The following is a 12329-nucleotide window of genomic DNA, read 5'->3' as shown; positions in this document are numbered from 1 at the left end:
GATGGTAGGATTCGCGATTCAGCAACAACTCCTTAGCCACATTGCGTCGAATCAACAGAACTGGCATCTTCCCAGTGCCCCGCTCGCTGCACCAACGGACGACACCCAAGACACAGCGATGGGGGGCCAGTTTGACGACACCGAAGCACAAGATCAGCCTCCGAGTTCAACGGCTCAAAACCAGGGTCAAGCTGCGCAGGATGATGACGATGACGACGATGACGACGATGTGAATGCGGGCTGGGGAACTCTTGACAATCCGCTACCCGGCGGGTCGTTCTCGGGAGCGGTGGACCAAATGCTGGACGCAGCAGCGGAGGGCTTGGCTCAGATTAATAGAATGCAAAACCAGCCGCAGGACACCACGGCGCAGACTCAAGACACAGGCATGGCGGACCAGTTTGGCACTGCATCAGGAAGCCAGACGGAGAACACGGCACCGCAGAACATTCCTGTGCACTTGCCACCGGACGACGACGAAGCCGTGGAATTTGTTCGGCACATGAGACGGAGGCGTGATTGAAGTGGGATTTGCTGTGGCTGCAGCGGATTGTCAAAAGAACTTGATCGTCCGGAAAGGGCGGAAGGACATTGAGGGCACGACTTGCTTCGCGAAGAGGAGAGAAGTTGGAGAAGAGCACTGGAAGAGGACGACGAAGCTTGAGTCTGTGGAACAAGGCGGAAGAAGGTCTTGGAGAACACTCCTACGCTCGAAGAGAAGGTCAACTTGGAGCAGCATTTTGGAGCGCCGTTCTACTGCAGCGTTACTGAGCAGTATTCTGGAGCTCACATCGCTTTTGAAGAGACGGTCAGGGTTGTTTGATTTGGGAAAGCAACAGGGACTTCAACGGATTCAAGACTAGGATTTGCGGTCCTGTCGGAAGTATTCGCTTCATTGTTTCGAAACACTGACATCTGCCTTCGTGCGGCGTCATCGGAAGGCTACGCACAGCGAGACCTTGAGAGGACTCGCATATCAGCGTTCTGCTTTCCTGCAAGAACGCGGAAGGGTATCTGGCATGAGTCAGGCCTTTGGATGTAAGGACTGAGTCCGGTATAAGTAAGCACTTTTGTAGTTGGATGATGGGGTCGATCGAGGCTTTAGCCCGACCTCTTGGATGAGGGGATGCGGTCCCACATGAGTAAGAACTTTTGTAGTAGGATCAGGTCTTTGGCGTTAGCCAGACCTTTTGGATGAGAGGACTGAGTCCGGTATGAGTCAGGAATTCTGTAGCTGGCGGAGGTCTTTGGCGTTAGCCAGACCTCTTGGTTGAGGGGATGCGGTCCCACATGAGGCAGCCCTTTTGTAGTAGGATGATAGCTTTCTAGCGCTTGTAGCACACCTAAGAGGTGATGCTTTTGCTAGGTGGCTCAGATGAAATAAGAACTTCTAGAAATACTTCATCACTTGCCTTCTTACTTTGTGCATCTGCAACTGCGTGGAGAGAACGATTGAGAATCATGAGATGAACCACTTAACAACCTCACCCACCCGCCTCGCGGAGCTCGTGCCGTGAACTGGTAGGACAATGCTGGCACGGATGATATCGGCACGGATAGGAGCAAGACATAACAACTCTCTCAGATTTCCAGAACCCCGTGCTACCTAATTCGCCAGAATGTACAAACGGCCGATTTCTGTCCCTTCCGTTCCGAGACGGCCCCCCCTAATACATGGTCATTCATCAACACATAGATTCCCGTGCGCCCCTGCCTCCAGTTCCAGTAAACGAATGCCACTAAATGATTGATGCAGTGAATGCCTTGAGCCACGCGTGGTGCAGAAGCATAGATCCCCACTTTAACCTCGAACGCTCGATGGCGACAGCCGGAGATAAATATGTTGAGCTAGAGAGCTGGAGTGAGACTGTGCCAGGGTGCCTTCTCTTCGGTGCTGAGGATCTGTGTCTGCGGACGCGTGTTGTGATTTCTTTGCTGGATGACGGAAGATTGAAAATGAGACATAGATGACAGATTTGGGGTGGTAGCTTCTGCTTGAGGGACGCCGGTAATAAGCATGTTAGGGAGAGCTTGGCGGGAAGCTGCGTCTACTCTTCCATAGTGCCAAAGACACCCTCGTCCTCGTCGCTACGGCCCCTCGCAGCGTAATGCCGATCATCGTAGTCTTCATCCATGAGCCCCTCGTCGTCCATGTCCACATCACGGCCTTCGGACGCGTATGAAGTGTACTTCGGTCTCGGGGTCGAGTGCCGCTGGGGGCCGTGCGCAGCGATCGTGGAGTTACCGATCTGGCTGAGGAACCGCGCCGGCAAGGGTGGCACGGGCGGCACATCCGCCGGGAGGGTCACCGGTCCGCTCTTTGGCGTGCCGTAGCTGCAGCTCAACAAACCTACAGCGGCTGCCAGATCCGCTTGCTCTTCATCGTCGTAGTGACTGCCGGTCACCGAAGTTGCGGATGTGGTGGGCCGCCCATCATTGCTCCATTGGCGGTAATGCGACATGTAGTGCCCGTTGGGAGCGCTGTCCGAGAAGACGGAGTTAGATGACCGGTGGGATTGTGACAGGACACTGCTTTGGGTGCTGAAGCGTTTGCTTTGGCCATATTGCGAGTGTCTGGCTGAGTAAGAGCCAAATACATGCTCGTCCGCTTGTGGCGGCGGGGTGGTGTCGTTCGAGCTCGAGTCATCCTCATGAAGGTCAGATGACCCGGAAGCCGCTGGCGAGACTGAAGAGTGATCGCTGTCGCCGTGCTTGGCAGCGTCCGCGTCCTGGTTCATGGCGACCAACACCGAGGCCGCCTCAAGAAGCTGGACCTGCTGATGCTTCGAGATGAGCAACTTGGAGGTGATCGCCCATTCCGGCGTGTGCTCCCATCTGCATGAAGTGTCAACTCTCATTTCTGCTCAAGCTGCTGCACTGTGTCTTGATTGCATGCGGAGTGCGGAATCCGAGCTCAAGATATGAATGTATGCGGGATGCTGGCACAAGGGTTACTGACAGATGCTTTGTAAGACAGCTGCTGTGCTTGTATCCTTTCCCGCATTTTTCACATCTCAACTCGCTACCACTTGTCCTCTTCCCATCGCCTTTGCTCTGCCGAGCGCCCTCGCTGGCACGGCGTATCCGCGCCTTGCTGTTCGTCTTTGTGCCCTCTGGCATGGAGGCCAGTGGAGGACCATCCGTGACGGCGGTACCGTTCTTGGCATCTCCGGCGCCGTAGCTCCCTGGTCCGAAGCCTTCGCCGTTGTTCGGGAGGCTGCTCGGCATGGACGGGTAGCTGCCTGGGTCTGGCCCTCTGGGGCCGAAACTCGCCTTCGACGTCCGCCTATTCAATGTTCCCGGTCCAGGCGGAGACCCTTTCACGGCGGCAGCCATTGCGACGACGTTGTTCGCAGCAGTCGATGTCATGCTTTTCCGACGGGTCACGCGGTGTGCCGGATTGATTGAGCCGACGGACAGCGACTGCGAGTGGATGCGCGACTGGCGAGAGGGTAAGCTGGAGGCTATCGAGCTGGACGACGGCCGATGTTGACTCGACGGACGGGCCGAATGCATATCCTGCGAAACATCTATTATTAGCGTGCGGCTTCTTGAAGGGGAGTGATCAACAGCAAATTCCCCACCTTGGAGACTGTCATGATTATTGTTGCTGGAAGGTGGCTCTCAATCCCGGAGCTCCTGAGAAGCTACGAGTTGAGAGCCAGGAAGGATTAAGGCTGCAACGCTGACGTGCTGCACAGCCTCAACGGAGTGTATTGATGCCAGGTAGCAATTGCTGATGCGAGAAGCCGGCGAGCAACGACGGTGCAGTCGGACAGTAGTAGTACGGTGTGTTCTGATGGAACCTGACACTGGCACAGCTGTAGAAATTAAAAATGTAGGCAGAGGCCGCAAGAATGTGGAAGCAGTCCCCGCAGCAGGGAAAGTGCAGGAAGCCGCGCCGCACCCGCAAGGCTCGATTCTGATTGTGTCGCAGGCAGTGGAGCCGCTCGGCTCTTGGGCGAAGCGCCGGGCGGAATGACAGTATTAGCGGCGTCTCCCAGTTTGAATGCGAGTGGATGCTCTGGTGATGTCGACAACAGAAGAAGCTGGAATTGTGGGAAGCCCAAAAAAAAGAAGGGCAGCAGATCAAGGGTGGCAGGTGTTACTCGGGCATCGGGTCAGCAGTCCTGCAGTCCCCTCAGATCAACCCAACCCATGCTATCCATGTTGTGCAGGTGCAGCTGCTGGCCTAGCGCAGGGCTTACTAAGGATAGCGGTGGCTGACACCGGTCCTTCTTCTCGTGTATGAGTACTCATAGTTAACTATCGAGACAGGCGCAAAAGCATCATCTGGTTTGCAGCCGCTCAAATTTGTCCAGGTCACGTCGCTATGCGATTGACCGTTCAGTCCATGACCAGCACGTCCACTGTTACCTCCAAGGACCGCAGGTACAACACTTGGCTGCCCACCATCTGGACTTTTGCTTTGTGCGCCTGGCTGAACCCTCTCGCTCTGTCGTACCTGGCTTTACCATCGCACTAACTGCCGCGTGCTTCGCCTCGGCCGGGGCCTTTTGGTTCCCATCCCCGCGCCCTGATTGACTGGTGCAATCCACGTGCACGCCGTACCTTGGGACTGTGGGACTGTAGCGCGAGATCACCGGCTGCCACTCAAGCCGCACTGAGAGAGCCAGAGCGTGCGCGTTCGAAGTCGTTGGTTCTCGGTCAGAACTGTCCATCTGTGTCAGGCAGAGAGCCGCGCTTTGTAAAGAATGCCATCGGATCGGAGTTGGAGCGCTCGCGTCCACGTAAACTTGCGAGGGCAAGCCACTTGATCGCTCCGTCTAGCGATGGGAGAAAGCTAGTGGCGGGCGATCGGCCGCGCGCTTGAGAGAACCCTTGAACGGCAACGCTTGGACAGTGCCCCTCACTGCTTTTCCGCATGGATGGTTTGTCTTTCTGAAAGGCCATCGTGGCCTGACAACACGAGACTATCCCAGCAGTACCCGGCATCGGTATCGCGAACTCATGGTAGACTGCTGTCAAGGAGCCATGGATGATCCACTGAAGAGTTGGAGACAAAGCAAGGCCAGAATAGTTTATCAAGCGACGGGTGCAAGCCACCTCCTCACCTCGATAGCGGGGCCGCAACTAAACGGAAGGTCCGGAGGATTCCAACACATGACTGCGATGACGATGCTCGTGTCTTGGTGCTTGCCTGCCGGAGCTGGGCCTTCTCGCCTCTCGACAAACGGCAGTTCTTTGACAACTTAAATCCTCCGCCTGTGTTTGTTGGAGGGAGCTTTGAAAAGCGAGGGGCTGGACTCTGCGATAATGCTCGCTAACAGTAGCTCCATGCACATATTTCTGGAGGGCAGGCAAAGCAGCCCAGAAGCATTGATTTGCGGCTTTTCTCCAGTCCTCATTTGCTGGCCTTTTACCCCACAATATTCTAGATCCGGATGGGGCGGCGTTGCCGCTGTAAGGGCATGACGATCCGGGGTATGTGAAATGTTGTACCTCTTCATGCCTGACACGTCGTCGAAGAGCTTCAAGCGAGCATCTGCGTAAATCCCATCGAGGCGAGTCAAATCATGCTTTGAGAGCCTTCCAACCTCAGCGTGGTTGTAGCACCTGGATAACCCCAAGCATAACCACGAAGGCTGGCCAGAAGACGCTGGGCGTGAGACAAAGTCGCAAACAGGATACACTATCCGCGGGGTCATGCACAAGGCGCTGATTTCGACACTTGGAGTACCTCAAACGGTGGACGGCGACCTTGTAACTGTAGAGCAGTGACAATGCGTGCGACAGGAATGCTTCGTGGCGGCGACTTTATGATGTGAATCCTCCATCTCAAGATTATTAGAGACTTTTCAGAGTCACGTGACTGTGCCGGCTGTGGCAGGAGCCGCACCGCCACCGCTTGTGTCACATGACATCCACTGGCTTGAGGTGTGATAACGCCGGGAACGTCATGAAGCTCAACTTAAATATCTGTTACCGTTGACAAACCTGGGTTGTAATAGACCTGCGCACGATATTCTCCGAACATCTCCGTATATAACCCCCATACCAACAAACCTCGCAAACTAAGACCACTCTATTCTAGCAGAGATCGTGGGAGTCCGAGCTTGCCGCCTAATTCAGAGCCATTAGATCAAACACCCTCTACTTTCTTTCCATACCTTACACATACCGCGCTTCATGGCCGACTCGACGGGATCTGCGGCGCCTAAGCCAAGCAGCAGTGTAAAACTGGTGCTGCTGGGAGAAGCAGCTGTCGGAAAGGTACATATCTGCGCAATCTTATAATCACTATACGGACACACTGACACAAGTGCTGCAGTCCTCGCTCGTCATGCGCTTCGTGAACAACGACTTCCAAGAGAACAAGGAACCCACAATAGGCGGTAAGCTCTACTCCGCCGTCCGGTCTCCCCCGTCCAGTCTCCGCCGCCCCCTTCAATATTCCCTCCCGCTCTTAGGCACCTGCTAACGCACTATCCTCCTCAACAGCCGCCTTCCTAACCCAGAAATGCAACCTCCCCACACGCACCATAAAATTCGAGATCTGGGATACCGCCGGCCAAGAGCGCTTTGCTTCGCTAGCACCGATGTACTACCGCAACGCCCAAGCCGCGCTCGTCGTCTACGACATCACGAAAGCGTCCTCGCTCACAAAAGCACAACACTGGGTCGCGGAGCTGCAGCGACAAGCCTCGCCAGGCATCGTAATCGCGCTCGTCGGCAACAAGCTCGATCTCGTGAACGCTGGTGGGGCCGGCGAGAGCGAGGATGATACGGACGGCGTGCCGGACGAGGAGGGAGATAGCGACGCGAGGAAGGTGCCGACAAAGACGGCGAAGGCTTATGCGGATGAGGAGAGCTTGCTCTTCTTCGAGACAAGTGCTAAGACGGGGCTGAATGTTGCGGAGGTGTTTACGGCGATCGCGAACGCGATACCGGAGACACAGCTGAAGGGGCCGAGAGGGGTCGGTGGGCAAACGACGCTGGGATCGGGAGGCCAGCAGCAAGATGCGTCGAGAGTAAATTTGGCCGGTGCTGGGACTGCGGGTGCCAAGGAGGGTTGCGCGTGCTGATACATACAAGCTTGGGTTGGTGTATATGGAAGCGTTGGGTGTTTAGCGGCTATTTAATTCAGAACTTAAATGCTGGCCGACGTGCCATAACAAAGTAATCTCGTTTCTCATTGGCAACTTTTGTTAGAGCCACCTAAGTGCTGTGACCCTGAACGATGTGGACTTTGACCAAAATCCGTGCCTTCCACAGGCGAAGAAATACCTTGGACTGGCAGCTGAAACATCCCCCTATCAGATAGCTCGTGAAAGTCCGTCTCTTAAACCCCAGGCATACCCACAATAGCCCTCATAGCCGGGACGGCCCTCGGGAGGAAGTAAACCACCCACAAGCCCGAAAATGCCACCACTAGACCAGTCCACTTCTCGAACCAGGTGTGAAAGAACGCGGCCGTCATAAGCAGCATCCACCACATCATGCCCATAACACCCAGCGCGACCTTCATGCCCAGTCCAGGACCTTCCTCCGCCCCTCCCTCAACCCCATGGGACTCCCTCTGCGCCTCGCTAGCCGCGGTCCTAACCTTCCCATCGCTCATAACCACCCTCCTCCCATCCCTCAGCCCCTCCGCCCTGCTCACCGCCGGCAAGATCTCAAACCACAACAGCGCGCTCCCCAGCGTCAGCAAAAACACGTGTCCACTGATATCGTACCCGCCCTTCCACTGCCCGCCCACAAGCTTGCACCCGGCAGCGGTGACATACTCCCGCGTATTACTCATCTCCTCCCTCGCGCCCGGGTCCTTGATCAGTTCGCACTGGCCCCCCGTGAGCAGGAACCCGCGATCGATCAACGGCGCCCCAAAGAACCACTGCGTGACCCCCGCCCACCACAGCGTAACCAGCAGATACCTCAACACAGCCCTGACGCGTCGCGGCGTCAACACGGGCCGCATCGGCGGCCCGAGACTCGGGTGCGTGAGCAGAAACAGCACCAGCGCGGCCGTTGTCCACGCCCAGCCCTGCTTGACGAAAAAGAGGTTGAAGACGTTGCGTTTTTGCGCGAAGTACGAGGGCGCGAAGTCTGGTGGGTGGGACTGCAGCGTCGCGCTGTAGGGCGCGTGGCGTGTGGTGGGTGAGAGCGTGCTGAAGATGGAGCCGAGGAGGAGCGTCCCGGGGTAGAGGGAGATGAGGAGGGTTTCGAGGCGCGTGGGGAGGAGGGCGGAGGCGGGCGTGCGTGGTGGGCTGTTGCGCATGCTGGTTGAGGGTGTGGGCGTGCCGTTGAGGATGGGCTCCGTGTAGGTGTGCGGCGTGGAGGGTGTGGAGGGGTTCTTGCGACGTGCTGACATGGTGTCGGTGGTAAGAGGGGTGTGTTGAATTTGAGTGGGAAACTTAAGCGGTGGTTGTAGGGGCTTGGTGTTTGTTTTCAGGAACGACAGGGAAACCTTGGAAGGTTTGGATGGGATGAAAGGGCAGTGACGCAATCTTTTCGCGTCGCAAACGGCCTGGCAGCGGTGCGGTCATGTGATCCACGGTCTTCATCGGCGTGGGGTGTGTCCATTTCCGTTCGCGGAAAGGATTAGATATTGTTAAGCCTGTCTTGCTCTCACGATTAAGCAGCTTTAGCTCACTTGGGAGAGCGCCAGACTGAAGTTCAACTTCGGCCTAATTCATCTGTGCGGTGTATCTGGAGGCACTGTGTTCGATCCACAGAAGCTGCAGTCATTTTCTTTTGACTTTTTGCCCAATTGCATCAATCTAGATTAGGCATTTGTACCATCAAGCAGCAAGCCTCTCTTGTTTTTGAAGACCACTTAAGTGGGTAGTAGATGGTAGGTACTTAGTGAGGCATGGGTCGTCGCATAGTCATGATCTAGCAAAGACCGTCTTAGTGAAGATCTTTTTAGGCTCAATTGGATGGCCGTGGTAGGGTGTTGTAGACAAATGACTATGCCGATTCAGATTAACCTGTAGATAAAATCTGCGTTTTAAGGTGGGACGACGGTTTCCCAAATGCGGCCCTCATCAGGAGCGCTTCGTTCCGCTTCGTTCCCTCTCCTCTACAGTTGAACCAAGCTTCCTGCCGAATCTTGCACTTGCGACATCTAAGACCTCTACACAACTTTGAGACCTCGAAAGAAACGTGAACGATAGCTGCGGTCGCCAGCAGGTTCGGTTTACGCTCAGTCAAGCAGATTGCGGAGATCTGATGCGATCTGATGACACTGAGAGATTCTCTCATGGAGACCCTCCGGTACTGCCTGATCCATCAAATATTCCTCTAAAAGCTCATCCAACCGGTCGACTAGCGGCGCTATCCCGGTAATCCTGCCCCGCAGGTGAGATATCTGAGCACGCAGTTGTGTGTTCGCCTGCTGTATGCGCTCGTTGCTCCGAACAAGTCGGCTTGAGCTATCCGCGGCGCTTGTAGTCCATGGTGTGACCGGCTGAGACTCACTTGGCAATGTGGCAACTGCAGCTTGGTCTTGTGAAGCTAGCGTGCTTTCTGCAAATATTGTTGTACGCTGTTGGGCTTGATCCACTGCCACATGGGTTGCCGTGCATATAGCAGGGATGTCTAGAGTAAACTCTCCGTTGTTGGAATTGAATATTAGTTCATCCATGTTTCCGAAGCCATCTAGACCAGCGGCATCAAAGCTAGCGGCATCAAAGCCAACCGCATCAAACTCGAGGAGATCTTGTCCGTTGATGTCGCTGCACGCCTGTTAGCCTTCCCATAGAACGGTACCTACAACTCTGGACTCGGTTTACTGAGACGGGAGTATAAAAACTAACAACTACAGGGGATCCTGACCAGAGCCTTAGGAATGACAAGAGCGTACAAAGGAGTATTAAAAGGAACCTAACAGCTTCAAAATGTGCAAGAGCCATGACTAACCTCTGTGTTCCAGAAGGCACGAATTCTTGATTATCCATCGAAAGGGTTGGCTGCAATACCAGGTTTGGCGTTGCATTTGTGGCGCTGGATGTTGAACTTAGTGAAGGAGTGGGAGGAACTATCACAACTGGGAGTATTGCAGGCTTTTCGTAATCTTGCGGACCTGTTAGTACTGCACAGAGGAGTGAGTGTGGAGAACGCACAAGGTGAATAACGCTTTCTTATTCCATAGGGTCCATCTCTAGGTAGATCTGGGAGGAGCAAACCAAACAGATGATACCAACTGTCGTCACCATTACCGACGAACCTCGTTTCTTTCACCTCTTTCCTTTGTTGTGCAGTCATCCACCATTTGGCTGGTGGCGGGGATTGAATGCACCTTGCTACTTCTTGATGGCCTGCGACATCGTTCTCAGTTTTGAAATAGCACCAGCACCGATTGCACCGCACAAACGGGTCATGGTTTTTGAGTACATGCTGTCTAGTAAACAATGTCAGCTGGGGAAGATCGATGCCGTCTTGCGGCATCTTCAACTTACTTGACACGGTGAAAAGTTTCATAGCCCCCCTCGCGATTCTTCTGGTTTGGCATGCAACAATAAGGGCTGCCGATTGGATCGTATTTCTGGTACGGGCACGCATACCTAGAGCGGACATGTTTGCCGTCCGGGACGAGGAAGCTATTAGTGCGGGCACGCTTCAGATCCCTATTGTCGCCGGGGCTTTGGTCACTTCCCTCCTCTTGGGAACCGGTGGCGCGTTTGCCCAAGCTACTAGTGCGATCGAAGCCAAGGCAAGGGGCAGCGGATGAACTGCTATTGCTAGAAGCGCCAGCATCTGTCGGATTACTCCAGCCTCTTATACCTTCCGTTACTGTTGATATGGTGTCATACCTGGACTCATCAACATCGGCAATCGATCGTACGTCGAACCGGCTTTGCTGGTCCATCGACGGCAAGCGATTGTGGAGAATCCATTTCATACAGTGGGTGATATTAGCCTTAGCGTCATTGTCGTGCCCATCCACTACACGCCGCTGCATCTCTTGCCAAGGAGATGGTGGCCGCGGATACTCGGATGCACTGGACGAGTCGTCATCCTCCGCAGGGTTGTGGTCTGTCGCTGAATAGTCGCCTCGAGGGTACGCTGTTTCTACTGAGGGGGTGATCGGCAATGTCGCTGAGAACAATGACAGCTCCTCGACTTTCGCACCAAAGACTTCCTCCTCTTCAGTGACTGTGCCCCGGATGGTTTGAGTAGAGGCTCTTGTATCAGCTCCAGTAGGACGGGCTTTTTCACTTTCAAGTGGTCTGCCAACTACGGTTTCGGGCTCCCTCATGACCGCTGAGATAGTATCAGCTGATCGGTTCGAGCCATCGGCACCTATCGGCTTTGTTTCGTCTGACTGGGACAGTCGAGAATGCTTTTTTCTCTGGTGCGATCTGAGATCGGTCTCGCGCACGTAGCCTCTGGCGTTCCGCCTATCACACCCAGGTTCCAGGCACGGGAAAGGCGTCTTGTTGTGCATGCGTTGACGAAGGAAGTTCGCTTCCCGTTGACTGTCCCAAGATAGAAAGGGCCAGTTAGGTAACTCGGGTTCAGGGCATGGATTCGACGCCGTTTCACCCACTTCTCTCCTCTGCCCAAACCAAGCCTCATGGTCTTCTTCTATGGCTGGATGATATTGGACACTACACCATCCGAAACGGGCGTATGGCTCAACTGTCTTTAGAAAAGAGTTGGCTAGTACATCTGGCTGACTGATGGGCTTCTCAGGCGCTCTAGGTACGAGTGAGACGTCCGATTCTTTGTGGGTCGACACAGGAACTTTCTACGCGTCGATCGATTAGCTGTAGCGGCGTCTGAATCCTCTTGAGGCGACTCACCATCGTGAGAACCCTTTAGCTACTGAGGTTTCCTCGCGCGAGGCGGCCGCGATAGAAAGTAGATGAGCTCTCCTGAGTGACAGTCCATAGAAGGGCAAAAAGCCTTCCATGCTGCTGTAGCTCGCACGCGCAGTTGGGCGCAGTGCCCAGCGCGCAGCCGCTCCTGATCTCACTCTCGAAGGACTCGGGACGGCCGCTCTCATGAGCGCGCTTTACCTTTTCTGGTTTGCGTGTCTTGGTAGAGCTTGTTGCGTCTGCCCTGCTATTCTGTACACCAATTCAATCATATAATAAACTCAAAAATTCACAAACAATTCCCTTCAGCGCAATGAACGTCTTTTGCGATCTAGTGGTAGCAGCATTGAGCCTTTACTCCTTCCTATGTAAGTTGCCGGCGGTGCTTGTTGCAGGGCTGAACATCGCGACCTCTCCCGTGCCCACAAGGGCCATCTAAAATGTCCGTTGCCGCATTGAAAGCTTTCCATAGCCCTGGAGGGGAACAGTCAGAAAGGACGGTCAATGGATCAAAATCACCTTGCATGACTGATGCAGCAAAGACAT

The 12329-nt window shown here is 54.7% G+C and overlaps 4 protein-coding genes and 1 non-coding gene across 5 annotated transcripts; 3 read left to right on the top strand and 2 right to left on the bottom strand.

The window, feature by feature from the left end:
* Window position 1: 1 nt before the first annotated feature.
* On the top strand, window positions 2–523 carry W97_02671 (uncharacterized protein; the record flags this gene model as incomplete). Its single annotated transcript, XM_007780570.1, has 1 exon — window positions 2–523. One exon carries the CDS (start codon window positions 2–4, stop codon window positions 521–523), a length of 522 nt encoding a protein of 173 aa, XP_007778760.1.
* Window positions 524–2048: 1525 nt separating this feature from the next.
* W97_02670 (uncharacterized protein) lies at window positions 2049–3369 on the bottom strand (the record flags this gene model as incomplete). The annotated part of the gene is made up of 2 exons (XM_007780569.1): window positions 2049–2835; window positions 2960–3369. 2 exons carry the CDS (start codon window positions 3367–3369, stop codon window positions 2049–2051), a joined length of 1197 nt encoding a protein of 398 aa, XP_007778759.1.
* A 2781-nt stretch (window positions 3370–6150) lies between these two features.
* W97_02669 (rab family, other) lies at window positions 6151–7046 on the top strand (the record flags this gene model as incomplete). Its single annotated transcript, XM_007780568.1, has 3 exons — window positions 6151–6234; window positions 6293–6356; window positions 6463–7046. 3 exons carry the CDS (start codon window positions 6151–6153, stop codon window positions 7044–7046), a joined length of 732 nt encoding a protein of 243 aa, XP_007778758.1.
* Window positions 7047–7303: 257 nt separating this feature from the next.
* W97_02668 (uncharacterized protein) lies at window positions 7304–8332 on the bottom strand (the record flags this gene model as incomplete). The annotated part of the gene is made up of 1 exon (XM_007780567.1): window positions 7304–8332. The coding sequence occupies one exon, from the start codon at window positions 8330–8332 to the stop codon at window positions 7304–7306; it is 1029 nt and encodes a 342-aa protein (XP_007778757.1).
* A 267-nt stretch (window positions 8333–8599) lies between these two features.
* On the top strand, window positions 8600–8704 carry W97_02667. Its single transcript has one exon. It is a non-coding gene; the product is annotated as a tRNA-Phe (tRNA).
* The last annotated feature ends 3625 nt before the right edge of the window (window positions 8705–12329 follow it).

The sequence above is a fragment of the Coniosporium apollinis genome (genome assembly GCF_000281105.1).
Source record: "Coniosporium apollinis CBS 100218 chromosome Unknown supercont1.10, whole genome shotgun sequence".
Classification (NCBI taxonomy): domain Eukaryota; kingdom Fungi; phylum Ascomycota; class Dothideomycetes; genus Coniosporium; species Coniosporium apollinis.
This window is presented reverse-complemented; position numbering and strand designations above follow the sequence as displayed.